Consider the following 19,464-nt stretch of genomic DNA (forward strand, 5'->3'; position numbering starts at 1 on the left):
TGTATAAGTGGAAGCTGCTTGCTATAATGGAGATGAGTCTCATTTGTTAATTCACGATGATTAAGCATTCTCCTTCTGATTCTAGTCAGATCATGATTTTTTTTCCTTAAAAGCAAAAAAAAAACAAACGAAAAAGTCACCATTGAAAACAAAATCAAGAACTGAGTTAATTTATCTGAGCCTGATGATGAAATCCGTTCTAACTTTTTTTAGGTTCTCCCATCCGCTCCCTTGAAGTTCTGAATTTCCTCTAAATTCCCTGGCATGTATGAGAAAAATATTATGTGTGTGTGTGTGTGTATGTGTGTATCTATGCATATACATACACACATATCCATGTATATCCACATATGTGCAGGTGAATATATTCTACACATATATCCAGATATACATATATATACATAGCCTCGCAAATAGTTACTGACCTTGGGAAAGAAGCGGTTGGCTGGAAACTGGGCAAGGGTTCAGCAAAATTCATGTCACGGATGTCTTGCTTCTTTTCCTCAAGCTGGGGAGGAGGGGGGCTAGGCTGCTAGATTTTTGCTGTCTTGTTTGCTAGGCTTCTGTATACATATTGTATCTGGGCTAGATCCCTCAGACATCAGTTTAATTGTGAATTCATATCCCACAGTCCCAAATTCTTCCCTTAGATCCAGCTACCCCCCCATTCCAGAACTCTAAAGGAACCCAAATCGAGACCCCTCTCCCAACAACCAAACCTCAGCTACAGTCATCACCACTAGACCTCCAGTGGTTTCTTACTCTGAACAGAAGAGTCAATTTCTTTTTTATGTATCATGATCATGACTAATTCTCATACTGGTCTCTCCCCTCCCTCCCACCATCCCCCAGAGCTCCCACCCTAACCCCCGAGGCAGGGTCCTTTTGGTGTTTGGATGTATTTTGTGTTTCCTCTCTTGGCTTAATCAGCCCTGATTTTCTTCATTTTAGGGCAGGATGCTGAACGGGCTACATTAAAAAACAAACCTCTCTCTCTATATATTTATAAATGAGAACTGTTGGATGACACCTTTGACATATCAGCCAATAACAATCAAGCTGAAGACTCCAGACACTTTCTGTGACTGTAACATTTCTTCAAGGAAAGTATAGCGTCTGTGGAGTTCAGAGGGCACGTGTTTGGGGGAAAATATATGTGACCCAAGAAGATGAAGAAAAATGAGAAAAAAAAAAAACCACAAAAAAGGCAACTTTAAAACAAAATAACTTGAGACCAGATGGGGAGGCTGAAGGGCTGGGAAGTGGGAAGAGACGCTGCTTACCGATCCCCGGGGCTTTTCCAGCCCGTGGGCGCCTGAGGCAGGCTGGGGCAAGCGGTGTGGTGGGGCCTGGTCCCCAGGGGGCGGCTGGGAGGCCGCCGCTGAGCATCTCTATCTGTCATTCCTTTAGCTATTTAGGGACCAAAGGACCAAACTTTTTATTGCAGCTGTGTAGCTCTGTCAAATAGAGGGGGATGGAGGAGAACCTCCTTCCTGCCTCGTGGCTGTTCTTGAAACAGCTTAGAGCGATTCTATGAAAAAATGTAATAAAAAAAATTAAAAAAAAAAACAAAAAAAAGCAAAAACAACAAAAAAAGGAAAAATAATGCTTCAATGCTTTTAAAACAGCAAGATAATAGTTCTTTGATACTTTGAGAGGCGCTTTGATTACCCTCATTCAAGTCTATGACACTTTCCTATGGTTTTCTGTATTATATGTCTGGATGGAGCTGTTAAGATGAACAAATTGGTGGATATTTGGGGAAAGCAACAAAAATATTAAAACTCATTAACCGTGAAGTGTGAGAAAACAAGGAGGGGAAAAAAGGGACTTACAAGGCAAGAGAAGTGTTGTGAAAAGTCTGTAAATGCTTCTAACTCTTCCCCCTCTTAAAATCATAATAGTTGTACAGAATTTTAAAAAAGGAGAAGTTTAAAATACCTATATAATAGAAGAAAAATTAGAGGAAAGCAAAAAAATAAAAAAAAAAAGGAAAAAAAAAACCTATAGAAGTTAGCGTTACTGCTAAAATCCCAGATGTTGTAGGACTGTACTTTTGTAGAGTTTAGACTGAGCATCGATCCCTTCTCCCCGCGAGTGCTGTCGGACGCCATGCACCCCGAGGGCCTGGCCGGACTCGCCCAGACCTGCGGGCTCCCGGCCGCTCACCGCGCCGGTGGGGGCCGCGCCGTCGCTGGAAGGCCCGCCGCCCGCCCTCGCCTGCTTCGCTCCGGAGCTGCGCGCGCTCGCCCGCTCTCCGCAAGCCCTCGACACCTGCCGCTTCACTCGCCTTCCATGCTTGCTCCAGAGACTTTCCGGGCAAGGGAGACCTGGGAAATTCATCGTAAAACAACTAAACAACACACACACACACAAAAACCTTAAACAAGAGAGAGAAAAATAAACAATCTTTGAAGAATTTCTGAAACTGTTTACAAGGAATTTTGAAAAACAGGGATGTTTAAATGATGCCGGCTCTGTTTTTCTGTAAATAAATTTGCATATTTTGTAGGACTTTTAATTGTAATGATAGAGAAAAAAAACAAGGAAAACTATTTAATGAAAGCACGATATTTATCTTTGGTAAATGACTTTAGAGCAGTTAAAAAGACATTGCTTAAAAAAACTCAGAATCAGAAAAAAACACTGAATTATTTAAGAACACATATATTTTAAAGTATAACATATTTATTATAATTTATTTGCACCGTTGGGAAGACTTGCTTTGGCATTCTGCCTTGATACCCTCCTCTCATTGATGTCCAGGTCATTTGGAGGCCAGGGGGCTCTCGGACCTACCAACCCCCTCCCCCCCCCTTTTTTTTTTTTTTGCTTTAGACGAACAACTGTCTGGTTCCTCTTAGGCCTCCTGCCTTTCCTTTCTTTCTGTCTATTTCGTTGGTTAATTACCATTTTTTAAAATTTTCTTTTTCTTTCTCTTGGCTCCTCCTTTTAGGATGTCCAGATGTTGTAAAAAAAAAAAAAAAAACAGCCGCAGTTCAGTACAACTGCTCTTTTCACACTCAACTCCCTAAAACTCCTTGTAACCTTCTGTAACTATTGGATGACGCTTTCTCCAGCTTAGCCCTAAATAAAGCACAGTTTAAAAAAAAAACAAAAACAAAAACAAGACTTCTTCAGTGGTCTGTGCTTCTCGGAATCTGGCCAGCTGTGCCTCGCTGGCTTACTGGCGATAGCTTGGTCCTTCTCTCTGTGGGGTCCGTGTGCTACCCAGGTCCTCGGTTGGAACTTAAGCTGTAAGGAGTGCTTTCCGGGAGATGATGGGGGCAGAGAAAGGAGGTCCCCTGCCACACTGTGAAACACCTTGTGGTGTGTCTCTGAAAATCTCCATTGCAAACCCATTCTTTTGGTTTCTGGGCGGGATTGGCCCTATTCTCCAGATGCAACAGAAATTCTCCCTTTCCTCCCTGACAGGAGGGGACTGAGGCTACCTGTCCTGAGTTGGGGTAGGGGCATGAACCACTGTGAGGCATTCGGGAAGGAGGCAGAGGAGGCAGGCACCACAATCAAGGAAGGGCACAACTCAAAACTTGCCACCAAGTATTTTCTCTTGGTCCTGAACCTTGCACTGTATTGGCCATTGACATGGCTGGAGAAACCGGTTCTGGAGGGTGCCCTCAGGATCCGGGTTTCGAGGAGGGGGAGGGGCGCAGAGGGAGAAGCTTCCTGGAGTGTTCCCACCTCTTGGTCAGGACACAGACTTCCAAAGTCTGAAAGCCAGGGGGAGGGGTTGAGAAGGAAAGTGTGTTGGGTGTTGAGGGTGTTCCAGAGGAGGAAGGATGGAACGGGACTTGGAGGTGAAGCGGCAGGGAGGGTGCACGTCCTTTTGAGAGCCCAGACAGAGGCAACTCAGCCTCAAGCCTTCATCAGCCCCTGCCCTGGGACAGACCTTCTCTAGCCTGTCTGTGCCTTCCTGTGGGAGAGTGGGAGTGACTTCTGCCCTCAGATGTGTCCCCTGAAGCAGGGTAATAGAGAGCTGAGGTGAGAGCCCCAGCTCCTGGGTAGTATCTGGACCCCAGATTCCATGCTCTCTTCCCCGCTCTGTTCCCAAGTCCAAGAGCCAAGTTCTTGTTTCTCACACTAGCTTGTGAAATGTTAGCCCTAATGCTTTAGGAAATGGGGCAGAACTTGAAGCCTTAACTGTGGAGATAATTCCACGATGAGACCCTCACGGTCCCCTAAATGAACCCCACTTCTCCTGCCCACCAGGTTGTAAGCCCAGGTGAGAGAGCTCTCTGCCTGTTCTGGGGAGCCTGTGGGGCACTGGCCTTCTTAATAGAAGTCACTGCAAGGGGCAAGACGTCACATCGGGTGTTTTGCTCCCCTGTGAGGAGCGGGTAGGTGATTTCTAAGGAATGCCCTGGGCTTTGTACCTCAGACTATTCAAAACCATGGTTCTGTTGGACATTCGCAGCCAAAAGCCAGAGGATGGCAGCCTCCACACCACCTCCCCCTTCCATTCTCAGACCCCAGGGTCCTCACTGGCCTCCCCTCCCCACTGGGTATCCTCTGCCACGGCTCTCCCTGACCTCCACTGCTGAAGCTCAGGGTCCTGCGGCCGCTGGGAGCTGCCCCCCAGGGAGCTGGGCCATGAAGCGGGTTGACCCACGTCCTGTTCCAGGTATGGCTGACGGGGTCCAGATGTGAATGTTCCAGTTCTAGAAAATAGAAAGTTCTAGAAAACTTCTAGGAAAAGTTCTAGAAAGTTCTAGAAAACTTAAAAACCACACACCCAGTGACTAATGAATGCATCGCATATTTAAGAGAGAATACAATTATTAACCTCTGGGGGAAAGTCACAGATTCTTAGACAACTATGAGGTCACTTCGCACAGGGGGCTCAGAGACCGCAGCTCCTCCATCATCCCCAGGGCTCGGAACTCCTGATCTGCAGTGTTATTTAAGAAAACCCAAGACACACTTCTCATTAATTTCTGTCGATGTTTTATGGCTTAGATTACTCTGCTGGCGTTCTACCTACAGTTTTTGATTTCTGCCTAGCTCCTCCATTTAAAAGACTTTTTCCTTTTTATCATACATTTTTTTTTTTATTTCAAGCATGATGAAAAGCAGAGATACTTGCATGACGAACCTCCATGTACCACCTAGCTTTTTTTTTTTTTCTTTGAAGATTTATTTATTTTAGGGAGAGGGCACGCGCGTGCACGAGCCTGACGTGGGAAGGGGCAGCGGGAGAGGTCTTCGTGCAGACTTGCTGCTGAGCTCGGCCAAGCCAGACGCAGGCTCAATCTCAGGACCCTGAGATCATGACATGAGCCTAAACCCAGAGTCAGGCACTTCACCGACGGAGCCCCCCACCTAGCTTCAACTCATGAATTATTTTGAAGCAAATCCCCGATATCAAGTCATTTTACTGATAGGTATCTCCGTTTGCCCTCAACATTTTTGATGCAGCGTTCTAGTCTAGAGGCTGGCTGTGGCCTGGGGGGAGGGGGCAGCTAGCTGCACCCATGCTGCTGGTGGGAGGAACTGGTGGCCTCCCTCAGCCATACCCACGTGCCGGTGCTGGTGCCTCGTTAGACCCCAGGGCTCCTTCCAGCCCCTGCTCCCAGGGACTTTCAAAGGCCTCCAGCTCTCCATCCACTCTTTGTACTCACTCTTCTCTCCCATCTCCCTTTCTTACTGTGTGATGCTAATATGAAAAGAAGATATTTAGTGAGAACGTTGAGCGAATAGCTCCCTTCTGCTTCTAGGTTTTTATAAAGATCTGACATTTGTCCTGTTCTGAGCTGGATCCCACGCACCCACGCACAGAGTACAGGGAGACACAGATGCCCCAGAGCCTCCGTGCACATGTGGGTGCTTCCAGGCCCTGTGGCCGCCTGCCTCCCAGGCTCTGCTGCCAGTGGGCTGGGCACAGTGACAGCTCCCTCTGGCATGGGATCTGCTGGGCCAGTGTTGCAATTACGCCAGGTTGAACCCAAGCGAGCATCCCCCCCGACCCCACTCCACCCCCGAGCTGGGTGGTGAGCTCTGGGACCCAGCCCTGCCCAAGGTGACATATCAGTCTTGGCTGGGAAGACCATTTGTCTGTCTTGAAGAATGGAATCCACCCTCAAATGAAAAGCCTTGGCTACAGCTGATACCCCACCCCCCACACACGCACACTTGGTAGACTCTTCATTCCTGGCACTTGGCCTTTCAACCACTGTGGCTTCACTGCCAGCAAGAATGAATGAGGGAAGGAAGGAAGGACAGCACAAACTGCAGACAGCTGAGGACATGTTCCAAAGTGGAGGATTCTGAAAATGCTCTTTAAGTAATAATAGCACATTTGGAATAAGTGTGTAGCTGACACTCCCTTTCCCCTCAGATGAGTATTTGCAAGTATAGGATTTTTGCTTGAGAGTTCCCTCCTCTGCCCTCTGTTGGCAGTTCTAAGTTGCCCTCCCTTCCCTTGGTGAGTCCTCCCTTTGCGTTCCAGCCCTCTCCCCCGCCTGCTCAGTGTGTCTGGTCTTCGGGCCTGCCCCAGCACCCCAGGCCCCTCCTATCACCCCAACTCCTCTTCCCTCATGCTATCCTAACTCCTCATCCCTTAGGGAACTCCAAACCCCCTCTGGGCTTGCACCCTTTGTGGGGTTCTCACCAGGATTTGCCCAGACCAGAGGGGGGCTCCAAGACTAGTGTATCAGCGTGAAGAAAGCATTGGCTTTGACTTCTGACTGGATGCAAACTCCAGTTCTTTCAAATATCTTCTGTGTCACTTTGGAAAAGCCACCTAACCTTTCTAAGCCCCAGTCTCCTCTCTCAAAGGGGGATAATAATACCACCACCCCAAGAGTTGTCGGGAGTCCATGAGACACCGCCAAGCCCAGCTTCATCCCACCCCAAAGATTCTGAGCTAGGAATTCTCTGACGGTATAGTACAGGTACAACGAACACTTCAAGCTTCAGTCCCCTTCTTCCCTTTCCTTAGTTTCATCCCATTGACAATTCACATCCCAACTGAAGCAAGCTTGAACTTGACGTCAGACCACTGCAAGCCACCTTCTCACAGTCCAGTCAGCCCCGCGACACTCCCGGAGAATTCCTGTCATGCGGAGGTGCACACACCTCTGTCTCTGGGTGCTCACGTTCTTTCCCAGGGACCCCAATTAGCTGCTGCTCCCGTGCCCCTTCCTCTCTCTGCCCTTTCTCCCGAGAGCGTTCCCAGCGCCACGGTGGCTGTTACTGTCTACAGCCAATTCTCCTCTGGGGTCATGTGGCCTCAGGTTGCATGTTAATTTGGTCTTTGCATTTTAAAAGTGTTACTTTTTTTTTTAAAGGTAACATATTCACATATTTCAAAATTCACAAAAGTATGAAGAAGTCTCCGGTGAAAAGTCTTTCCACCCTTTCTGGCCAGTGTTATCAGTTTTTTCTATTACCCCATTTAAATGTGCACATGTGGGGTGCCTTGGCATAAAGAACTCAGTGGGGAGACCCAGAGCCTGGCGGTGGTGGGAGCTGGCCTGTGGGAGTCCTAGGCCAGGCCTGCGGGAGCTCAGGTCCCCGCCATTTGGGTAGAGGACTCAGGGACCTTCTGCTCACGCTCTTTCATTCTCTTGGAACCATGGGTGTAGCTACCATTAGGGGTGCTTGCTCTGAGTCAGATCCCATGTGGAGCGCTTAATTATAGTCTCACCTAATTGTCTGAGGTGGGTGTTTTCGTCCCTGTCTTACGAATGAGGAAACAGGCTCTGAAAGGTGCAGTCTCTTGCCCAGACGATGCAGAGTTAGGGCCCACGGTGTCTGCAGAGTGGTGGGAGCTCTTCTCCTCCCATCCCACCCCCCGGGACTGTGAACCCCTACACAGCAGCTTCCTCCGATGCGGTGTCCTGCCTCCTTGCTCCCCACTTCTTGTGGGTTTCTCAACGATCCAGTTTCACGTTTGGGAAATATCTATGTGGACTCTGGTGCCAGGAAAGGTCCTTTTCTCCTCTCCGTCAGCTGGGCTGGGGCTGGGGTTCTTAGACATGAGTGAGTGACACGTACTAAGTGTGCTGCTAAGGAGTCCAGAATTCTCCCTGCCTAGTAGCCCTTGCTGGCCGTGGGGACCGAAGGGGAGCATGGAGGGAAACAGAAAAGCCCAAAGACCCAGTTGGCTTTTATTCTTCGCAAGGAGAGGAAGTTCAGCGGAAATAAATGGAATATTTATTAACAGTTTATGCAGCCACCTGGGGTTTAAAACCTTTTGAGCTGTGTCAGCTCTGTTTTCCCCAGTACACTGAACTCTGAGAAAACTAGAAGCAAATTCTTAGGATCAACGCAAACTGGTTCTCCATCACTCAAAAATCAAGGGGAAAATTTAACCATTTCTGAGAGCACCATACTCCACTAATTGAGGTAGGAGGATTCCTCTCGTCTCCAGAGTCTCCACGTGGATCCTCTTTGCCATTTGCCCTCCCTCCTTACCTCTTCCTGGGGCCCAACACCAGGACTGTGGGCACCAGGGTGGCAGGAAATCCATGGACGCAGGTGCTGCCAACTTGGTGACCCTTCTATTTCCTCTTCCTCCTGGGGTCCAAAGAGGGCCTCCAGAGGCCAGGCAGTTGTGTTTCGTATTCATTCTGCACGGGCGGGGCAGGGACGCCACGGGAACCAACGCGAGGGCCACCAGGTGGATGCATTCTACCTTCTGTGCTACTCGCCAGTGCCGCTGAGGGTCTCAGGTCCCGCTGCTAGGCCTTCTCCTTGGGTGAGACTTGGGCCTCCATTCATCCTACTCTTTAAAGAAAGTCATTTTGGAATGGGGAGTGCGTCTTTTCCCCAAGTCCCAGCACTGTGCTAAGGATTCAGGGAGACATAATGGTCACAGCCACGTTCTAGGACAATGCCAAGTGTCTTACGGGTATTCTCTAACCCTGGAAGTTATCTGCAGAGTGCCTTCACCTTCCTTTACCGACCAACAATCAGAGGCTTGGGAAAGGTAAGTACCTTGCCCCAAGTCACACTGCAACGTAGCAATGGAGCCCAGATTCCAAATCAGTGGCTCTCCTTCCGCCCTAGGAGGCTCCTTGACAAGCCAAGACAGCTGCGGGACAGCGTGGTGCAGGGGCCCGGGGAGCCCTGAGGAGGGGAGGTTGGTAGCCGGGCCTAGAAGGAGACGCTGGGGCTGAGTGTTAGAAGGTGAGCAAGGGTTCCATAGACCCCAAGAGTTCCATAGACCCCAAGGGTGGGGGCCGTGGAGGGGGAAAGGACCCCAGCCTTCGGAAGAACGGCCAAGGTGTGTAGGTAGGTGGGGAATATGCTGGGAAACACCGGGCCTTGTTTCAGAACAGCCCACTTACTGCTGACCCACACACTGTCCTGCTTACTTCACCGATCCCACCCCAGTCATCTTCCCAACAACGCTGGGCCCCGTTGTTTTGAGCGGGGTGCTCAAAGTCACACGGTAGGGCAGAACTGGGGTGTGAGCCCAGGTCCCCTGCTGGCAGAATCTGTGCTTGTCATCACTCTGTTACTTTGGAAGAGATCCCCTCATCAAGGCCCTGGCACGACCACTCTTCACTGACTGTATCCCCAAGCCTCACACTAAGACAACACAACCGAACCGCAGGGCAGAAGATCGTCCTGGAAAGGCTTAGACCCCTGCCCCTGCCAGTTTTCTCCTTTGCAAAGAGAGCAGGTGCGTGGCTCTCAAGGATTTGGCCCAGTGCTCTGCTAAGTGCTGGGAAGGGCCACGGAGAAGAGAGAGGGCAGAGGTGGGAGACCATGAATGCCCTCAGGCTAGCTCTTGAGACAAGAGCCACCTGAGTGAGAGATGCAGCCTTGTGTTCCCACCACTTGATTTTGCTCTCAAGTCTGGGTGGAAGTTGAAGCGAATCTTGACACTTGCTCTCTTGCCTGAGTGCTGGGCAAACTTAGGAGAACTCTGGCTTCAAGGGATCCCCCTGAATCAAGAACTACTTGAGTGTATTTTGTGCTGGTACAAGGTGGCGCCTCCACAATGTTTGCTGAATGAATGAGAAGAGGGGTGGCACGGGGCATGCCTCCCATGGGCCCCCTACCCAGCACACTCTCAGCAAGGTCCCTCGTCTTGCCCCAGGTCTGCATGAGGAGTAGAAGAAAGCCTGGTGGTCCCGGTCTCCTCATTACCTGGGGAGCTGGTGGCATACTAAGCTTTTGGGAAAACGTCTCATTGGGGGCCCTCAAAGATAGCTTAAGGACACAGATTCTCCTGTCATTCCAGATTTCGACCACTCACATTCTCTTGGTTCAAGGTTCAAGGTCCTACCTGCCTTTGCCCAGCCAAAATGTCCCATCTTCGGGGAAGATTCTGATCGAAGTCCCCCTTGCAGGAGCCCCTGTTCAGGCCTCTGTGACGACTGGCCGGTAGGAGCTGTAGCTGCAGCTCGACATAGCTCCTGGGAGCTGCTGGGGGTCAGGAACAAAGTCACTGGACTTTGCCTAGGGCAGAGTGGGCGATCAAAAAGTGCGTCCGCGTTTACTGAAGATTGTGTGTCCTGAACTTTTAGAATCTGATGAAAGCTATGAATCCTCTGGTCTGGTGAGTGTCCAGGTGAGGAGTGAGGTGGAGATGGATGATGAGAGGGCGGCTCTCTACCCAGACTGATGGTTTTGGAAGACCAGGGGACTTTTCCTTTTTGAGACAGCCCACTCCAACATTCCCCCTCCCACCATGGGGGACAGAAGTACCTGGGCCCCTCGCCCATTTCCCTGCTCTTTTCCGAAGCTCAGCTGGGAGTTGTGGGGGTTGCCCCCTTCGCCAGGCCCCCCTCTGCGGTGGGTAACTGTGCCCGAGACCCTTCTGACACTCCTTGCTACTTGACATTTTCCCCAACACAGTAAATCTCCTTCTATCACTCTCCAAGTTGATATAGTAAGTTGTGTCATTTTGAGAAGAAATACATAATGGTATATTAGAGGAATCATGGATCTCCTCATTCATGCTTAGAAAAAATTTATTACAATGTAAGAAAGTCTGAATAGCATGAATTTATTATAATGATTTAACACTTCTGCACTTGAGTTAAAAATGCCTCTCCATAAATAACTGTCCCTGGAAAACATAGCAAATTTACACAGTTTACCGTTTCCCAATGTTATATAAATCCAACAAGCTTAAATCACCTCCAGCTGGGAGAAGGCTGAAAACCAGAGCTGTGGAGTTCATAGGGTCTCCGGTGGCAGTGGCAAGAAGCAGGACAGCTGGGCTTCCCTTCCTCCAGCTCCTCATCTCAGCAGTGAGGAACAGAAGGACCAAGAGCAGGGAACAGCACGGGGTATACCTGCAGCACAGGTGAGGGACCCTGGTCCTTGGACATCCTGGTCAGGTGGTCAGGGCATTGTCTGTGCGGTGGTAAGAGGAAGGGACCAGCCCAGCTGCTAGTGCCCACCCCGTCTGGGCCCTGGCCTTCCAGCCAAGCACCTCTTCTCTCACAAACCCCAATGATGCTCTTTACTCCTGGGTCTTCCGGTCCCTCCACATCCCATGGACCCCTCTCTGGCTCTCCTGGACCTAGGCGTCCTTGCATGGACAGTTTTGTCTTACCATTCTGTCTTTCCTCTGGGCTAGATCAGCGTCCCAGGAGCCAACTTGTAAGGTAGGAATGACCACCCCCCTTTACACAAATCATTTTATAAATTATTCTATGTGAGGCTTAGAGAGTATAATTTGTAAAGCTTAGCTTTATAATACAGTTTGAATTTATAAAGTATAACCTGTCTAAATGTGTGCAACTCACAGTGGTAAGGCCGAGTTGTTTCTCTAAGGTCGGTATTTGTCACCTTTGGACACTTCCCATTCTAACAGGGGGACAAACAACACAGCCCAGTTTGAGGTGGGATAGGGCAGAAGGCTCTTGGAGCATAACTGGAGTCAGGAGAAAAGAATCTGTAAGGGTGCCTGGGGGGAATCAGGAAAATGTGGAAGTAGTGACATCTGAGCTAGGTCTGGAAAGATTCATCCATGATAGAGAGATGCGGACAAGTCACACAGATAGGAAAGAGCAGTATGTCTTTGGGAAGTGGCCAACAGCTGTAAGTTGCACAGGTGAACAGAGCAGAGAAAGGAGGGCGATGAGGTGGGAAAAGGGACACGGGGTCAGATGCTGAGTCCTGCTATGTCACTCTAAAGGGCATGCTCCTTGCCCTGTAAGCCTTATGGAGTCCTTTGGATTTTTAAGCAAGAAAGTTACAAATCTTAGGGTTCTGGAAAGAAAATGTGAGTCAGTGTGGGAATGAGGAGGGAACAATGGAGGTGTTCCCAAGCCCCTTACCGTGAGAGAGGGGCAAGCAGCCTGGCATAGTCCAGAGTGGTGGACTTTGGCAGCACAGATCTGTTTAATGGCTTCCTTCCTTCCTGCTCTCCTTCTTTTTCACCGATGCACTTACCTGTCCATCTAACTGATAACGATGAGAGCCTACAGTGTGTCAGGAACCGTGCTAAGTTCTTGGGAGTTGAGTGATGGCTAAGACCAACATTTTATTCTGGCCACCATGGGGCCTGCTGTCTAAGGATTAACAGGCGTTTCTAGCACAGTAAGTGTGGTGATGAAGGATGTCACAAGGTCAGGAGGATATCACAGTGCCTTCAGGAACTATGGAATTCACAGTGGTTGAGCACAGAAGTCAACAGAAACAGTGGGGAAATGAAGGGGCTGGAGGTCTACAGTGGGCCAAACCATGAAGATCCTCGTGCATTACGCTCGTAACGCCAAGCTCCTTCTTAAGCGCAATAAGAAACTAAGTACTATCCAACACTTAAGCAAGGGTACGACCTGGCAAGATGACCCTGGTAGCTTCCTGGAGAATTGTAACAAGTATCCTTATGAATGCTTATTTTTCTGTGCTGAGCACTTGACAGACATTAGTTCACTGCATTCCACAATAACCCCTGGAGGAAGGTTCTGCTATGATCCCCATTAAAAGATAAGAGCGAGGCAAAGAAGGGTAAAGTCAAACTTGTTCAAGGATGAATCCGGTCATCTAGCAAGAAGACCAATCCAGAGACTGTTGTGCTGGAGAAGCACTAGCAGAAATAGAGCGAAGGGGTGGGTTGAGAAACGGGAGGTGGACTTGATACTAAAAGTTTGACTAGGAGGAGCGGGGAAGGGAATAATGATCCTCTGCCCCCAGATTCCGAGTTGGAATTCTATTCTTTACTAGCTGATGACCTTAGTTAGGTTTTGTTACGCCTCATTTTCATTACTGGTGCATAAGATAACCTTGAAAACTTAGGTGTCCATAGATGTATCCCTGTCTTCATTCCATAAAGGACTTGAGGTGGCTGATGCTGATAAGAAACACATATCCCAATAATCTCTTTAAAGTATGATTCATGGGGTGCCCGGGTGGCTTGGTTGGTTAGGGTCTGCCTTTGGCTCAGGTCATGTTCCCAGCATCCTGGGATCAAGCCCCATGTGGGGCTCCCTACTTAGCCGGGAGTCTGCTCCTGCCTCTCCCTCTGCCTTTCCCTTCATACTCTCTCTCTTCCATGTAAATGGATTAACTACTTCTTCTTCTTCTTTTTTTTTTTTTTTTTTTTTAAAGTATGGCTCTCCTTAGCATTGAATAAGATGGCGCACAGGGCTTGGAGTTGGTTAAGTGATGACTGTGTTCTCACCACCTCTGCATCAGGGGGGCACCTGCAGTCTCCTTGGGCTGGTGGAGGTGTCAGGTTGACCGGGGAAACAAGGACAGAAGGTCTTGGGCTGCTGACTGAATTTACCAGTATGATTTCAAAATTGGGCATTTCAGGCCCACAAGCTCTTGCCTAATATCTCTTAGCACCTAAAGCCCACTGAAGGGACCATTTTTCCTGTCTCACAGGTGCACGCAGATCGAAACTTCCATTCCAGCAACCACAGAACTAGAGGCGGGCTTGGTGTCCATGTCATGCGAGCGAGCCAGAGTCAGCCAGGAAAACCTGGTTGGCAAACCAGGCAGCTCATTTTCTTTCTGTTAACCCAAGCTCCTGCTGTTTTAACACATACTGAAGAGAATAACATGTTGATAATCTGGGGCTCTGCTCTTGCATTCAGGCTCTGCCCCATGGATCTGATGAAGGGTGTTGGACAATTTGATACCAAAACCAGGTGGGGAAAATATCCATGGAGATAATTTATTAACTTAAAATCTCGTATGTATATAAACAGTTACCCACATTAAAAATGATACTCTCCAAGGTGAGATAAGGCATGCGCTGAGAGGGGTCTACCATAGCCTCCATCCACGTCACTAATGACCACGGACTTCCTCCAGCTTCTCTCCTTTCTGCCGGTCCCTTCTCAGAGTCTCTGGACATGGTGCTGGGAGCAGGGCCAAGTGAAAAGAGTGGCTCTGAGGGAGGAGAGACTACCTCCTTTCCCCAAGACATTTGGGGTTTTCTAGCTAAGTCCTCACCATGCAGGTCCAGTCTGGATGACACAAGTGTACCTATGGGAAGGATGACTGTCAGCAAAGCTTTTCCTTGATTGACCTTTGTTTCCTAAATCAAGCACTTTGGGCCCTGTAGGAGCTTCACCGGACCTACTTTGGCCTGTCCCATTTTGCAAACATTGACGGGTTTTTCTCTCACAGAGTGGTGGGCAGCAGGGTGGGCAGTGTGGCGGCATTATCTGCAGCACCCCTAATATGTGTCTAGTCTTGCTCTGAGGAAGCAGCGGAGGCAACCAGACATTGTTGCGAGCACTTTACCAGGGAAAGGCTGACTCCTCTGTGTCAGACCCTCTCTCTGTAGGATATCTGCAATTAGGTCAAGCTTCTGGGCTCCACAACAGCCTCAAGGCTCTACAACCACCTTTTCATATATATAGGTATCTCAAAGTCAGACAAATGAAGATGTTAACACACGCCATTCAGTTCATAAGGAAGACATTGGATTAGACACGGATTCACATCCTATTGCCCTGACACACAGGAAATGCCTATAGGACAGAGAAAGGCAACTGGTGTGGGGAGGGAGCATATGAAAAATATGTTGTTTGACACTCTGCTGAAAATCCATCTTTGCTCTTCCAAACTGCTCATGCAGGGGGAGAAGCAATTAAACTCCAATCTGTGGCACGTGACCACCACCGCCCCCTGCCAAATTCCCTCAGTTTATGTCTCATTTAGCATTCTTCCAAAGGAAAACTAGCTTCTTAAAGAAAGCATAATCCTTTTCTTAGTCCTGCTGGCACTGTCTTATTCTAGAGATCTGTAAAGACACTGGCGACAAATGCGGTGTGTGCTTATGGCTGATCCAAGGGAACTGGATGTACTTAAGGTGCTCTTGACACCTGGGGCAAGTAAAAGATAGTTCTAGAAACCTAAATTTGAGAAAATGGCTGAGGGCTCTCAGTTTTTTTCTCCCAAATTTGCCACACCAAAGTAAACACAATTTTCCAAATGCTTTCTGGATGGGATGAAATTGACTCAGTTCCTGTCACAGGGTGAACTTTAAAAGGATACTTTAATCTGCTGTTTTTTTTCAACTTTTCAACTGGATGCTAAAACTAGTCAATCCTGACCTCAGATGAAGGACTGGTGTTGGTAGATCCCATTCTTCTCTTCAAAGAGCAAAAAGACCCAAGTGGAGGAAGGCGGAGTAGAGGGGGTAGCACCTCAGGCAGAAGAGACACGAGATTTCAATCCATCCACATAAAGAATCTGTTTAACAAGGTTTTTGTAGGCTGAGATAATCTAGTTTTGATAAAGACTTTAGGGAAGCCCTGTAGGCTCACTAAATGCAATTTACCCTGGGTGGTCTAACCTTGGCTACCAATGCTGACTGACAGACTCTTGGTCCCACTTCAAGCCTGGGTTTGGGTGAAAGGGAGAGAGAAACAGAACAGATCAAATAAGGTCACCAAGTAGACACATCTGGGGACACACCTTCCTTACTTCCAGTGACTGGAAGTCATCAACTAACGGGCTCTACCAGGTTCATCATGCTGCCCAGGGGCATGAGAACCCACTGGAGCCCACTGTAAGCTGAAGGACCCATCTTAAGAGCTCTGCCAAATAGGAGGAGAGAGAGAATGAGGTTGCAAGTGTACTTTTTCGACAGGCCTTCTCTGCGTCAAAGGGAGGAGTGGAAAAGATAGGGAGATTCTGCTTGGGAGTGGAGGAGGAGAATCTAGCAAGTAGAGATGTTTCTTTGGAGTCACGGGACAATAGCCTGAGCAGAGCACATCAAAGGCACGATCAAGCTAGGGCCTTTGATCCTCATGAGGTAAGAGGGAGGACCAGGGAAGGCCTCTCAGCCTGTGGCAGCTGATGCTCCTCTCTCTAGTGGCATCTTCTCCAGAGACAGCCATGGGCAGCTCACAAATACAGACACTTAAGTCAGTAAAAAGTACTGAGCTGTTGCTTTTATTTATCCTGGGAAATGGGTGGATGGCAGGAAAAGCATGTCAGGCCTGTGTCTCCATTTTACTTCCTGAGGGCAGTCACCTTATGTTGTGACTTAATGCTGGTTTCCAAGGACTGGTTGGGGCCCTCCCTCTAGCCCACTGTGCCCTTTGGTTACGGCTGATGATTACTGGAACTGACTCGCAATTGGTTGTCGGTGTTGCTTGCGATGGTAGGGACACCAACTCCAACTACGGAATTAAATGACTACACGTATACAGAGGTAGGCAATGAGGGAACAGAGGTAAAGGTGAGGTGGAGAAGTAAAGGGAGTGTCTTTCTGAAACTGCTTATGTTGCAAAGGGGCTACTTTTAAATCAGAGGGATTTTTCTGTGAAAAGGTCTTCCTTGTGCATGAAAGAGAACCAACCTTTTCCCACTAAGTATTGAGAAGGAAACACTCTGGAAATGAGGCTGAATATGTAAAGTCCTTTGAGTGTAGAAAGGGTCCTATGTTAATTTTCTAATCTCTGCTTGGCACAGAAAAGATACTGCAATCCCCCACTCTGCCCTTAATGTGTCACCTACTGAAGGGTCTGATCAAAACCACTCTGGGTTTGTGACATGATTTCTATGTTCAACACATAACAGGATGTTAGTGAGAGAGGCCCCTGTGAAAGGAGAGACACGGTTAGTTTGCGATCAAATAATTTAAAATCCTAGATCAGGATATAAAGAAGCCCACACATTTCAGATGGAAATTTTGTAGCGTGTGTTTCAACGTCAAATGAAAAAGATATCTTCCAGAATTTGATTCTCCTCCAGGTCTTCGGGGGTCCTGCCTGTCCCCATCTTGTTCCAGGATGATTTCCGAGGACTGAGTCGGCGATTACTGTGAATCCAGGCCCCAGCTTCTCTGGAGGGATGGGGTTGAGGTTTGGGAGCAGATTTTGGACTCAGAGATTGAACCAAATCCAGCAGAGAGGTCTCATACCTGCAACACACACAACCCACACAGAAAATGATCAGACCAGTGGAACATTAGAATCCAAGAAGCCTACAGAGATGCGCTGCAGGGAGCAAGAATCCAATCACTGATCACATCACATGTGAGAGGGTCTACAGGAGGAACTTCAGGGAGAGTAAACAGCAGATGGCCCCCGCTGTCTGCCTGTAAGCTGTTCTCTTCTGCTGATCACCAACATTCTTTTCTCAGCTATGAAGAGAGACTGTGGAGTAGGCAAAGGAATGGTGATAACAGTAACGACGGCAGGAGTAGCATTTACTGTAGGCTTATTAAGTGTCAGGCACTATTCTTAATGCTTGACATGTATTCAACCTTCCCTCTGAACAACCCTATGAAGCAGATACTTTACTAAGTCTGATCTCTAGTATGTACATGAGGAAACCAAGGCTCAGGGAAGGAATTCATCCAATATGAAGCCATTATATGGCACTTCCAGGATTTGGATCCAGGTAGTTTGTTTCCAGTACTCTCATTCAGGACATTAAAGCTGCCTGGTTCAAATCTCTGCTCTACCATTTGCAGGCTGTGTGATCCTGGGAAAGTTCTTCAACCTCTCAGTTCAGATTCTCATTCATAAGGGGCTAACAGAACTCCTGTTAGGATTAAATGAATAGGTTGGTATATATTAACACATTAAATACTCAATAAATGTTAGTTCCATCCTGCTGTCTTACTCCCATTCTCTCTAGAATCTTGGGAAAAGAAACTCTTATCTGAATCTATGAAGAGCTCCCTCCAAAGAAAAGACTGCCTTGGTGTCCAGCATTTTCATCAAAAAGGGTAGGCTAGGGGCGCCTGGGTGGCTCAGTGGGTTAAGCCACTGCCTTCGGCTTGGGTCATGATCTCAGGATCCTGAGATCGAGCCCCGCATTGGGCTCGTTGCTCAATGGGGAGCCTGATTCTCTCTCTGCCTCTGCCTGCCTCTCTGCCTGCTTGTGCTCTCTCTCTGTCAAATAAATAAATAAATAAATAAAATCTTCAAAAAAAAAAGGGTAGGCTACCAACAACAAGAGAAAGAAAGAGAAATTAAGGAGTTGATCCCATTTACAACTGCACCCAAAATCATAAGATACCTAGGAATAAACCTAACCAAAGAGGCAAAGAATCTGCTTTCAGAAAACTAAAAAGTACTCATGAAAGAAATTGAGGAAGACACAAAGAAATGGAAAAATGTTCCATGCTCATGGATTGGAAGAATAAATATTGTGAAAATGTCTATGCTACCTAGAGCAATCTACACATTTAATGCAATCCCTATCAAAATACCATCAACTTTTTTCAAAGAAGTGGAACAAATAATTCTAAAATTTATATGCAACCAGAAAAGACCCCGAATAGTCAGAGGAATGTTGAAAAAGAAAACCAAAGTTGGCATCATCACAATACCAGAAGCTCTATTTCAAAGCAAAAATCATCAAGATAGTATGGTACTGGCACCAAAACAGACACATAGATCAATGGAATAGAATAGAGACCCAAGAAATGGACCCTCAACTCTATGGTCAACTAATCTTCAACAAAGCAGGAAAGAATGCCCAATGGAAAAAAGATAGACTCTTCAACAAATGGTGTTGGGAAAATTGGGACAGCCACGTGTAGAAGAATGAAAGTGGGCCATTTCCTAATATCACAGACACAAATAGACTCAAAATGGATGAAAGACCTAAAAGTGAGACAGGAATCCATCAAAATCCTTGAGGAGAACACTGGCAGCAACATCTTCAACTTCAACTCAGCAAGTTCTTCCTACAAACATCATCAAAGACATGGAAAACAAGGGTAAAAATGAACTATTGGGACTTCATCAAGATCAAAAGCTTTTGCACAGCAAAGGAAACAGTCAGGAAAATCAAAAGACAACTGACAGAATGGGAGAAGATATTTGTAAATGACCTATCAGATAAAGGATTAGTATCCAAAATCTATAAAGAACTTATCAAACCCGAAGAACAAATAATCCAATCAAGAAATGAGGAAAAGATATGAACAGATATTTTTGCAAAGAAGATACCCAAATGGCCAAAAGACACATGAAAAAGTACTCAACATCAGTCAGGATCAGGGAAATACAAATCTAAACCACAGGGAGATACCACCTCACACCAGTCAGAATGGCT

General features: G+C 47.6%; 2 protein-coding genes across 55 annotated transcripts in view; one reads left to right on the forward strand and one right to left on the reverse strand.

Annotated features, from left to right (window-relative positions):
- Nucleotides 1-2,164, forward strand: part of CELF4 (CUGBP Elav-like family member 4) — a 288,774-nt gene extending 286,610 nt beyond the window's left edge. For all 49 annotated transcript variants that reach the window (XM_044243075.1, XM_044243084.1, XM_044243083.1 and 46 more), the window contains one exon: nt 952-2,164. The gene's annotated coding sequence lies outside the window, so the exon portion shown is untranslated. The remainder of the gene's footprint in view (nt 1-951) is intronic.
- Nucleotides 2,165-14,091: 11,927 nt separating this feature from the next.
- KIAA1328 (KIAA1328 ortholog) overlaps nt 14,092-19,464 on the reverse strand; it is a 322,116-nt gene continuing 316,743 nt past the window's right edge. For all 6 annotated transcript variants that reach the window (XM_044243132.1, XM_044243129.1, XM_044243134.1 and 3 more), the window contains one exon: nt 14,092-17,314. In XM_044243132.1, the coding sequence (XP_044099067.1) occupies nt 17,104-17,314 (211 nt within the window). In that variant the 3' untranslated portion in view covers nt 14,092-17,103. The remainder of the gene's footprint in view (nt 17,315-19,464) is intronic.

The sequence above is a fragment of the Neovison vison genome, chromosome 3 (assembly GCF_020171115.1).
Source record: "Neovison vison isolate M4711 chromosome 3, ASM_NN_V1, whole genome shotgun sequence".
NCBI classification, from domain to species: Eukaryota; Metazoa; Chordata; class Mammalia; order Carnivora; family Mustelidae; genus Neogale; species Neogale vison.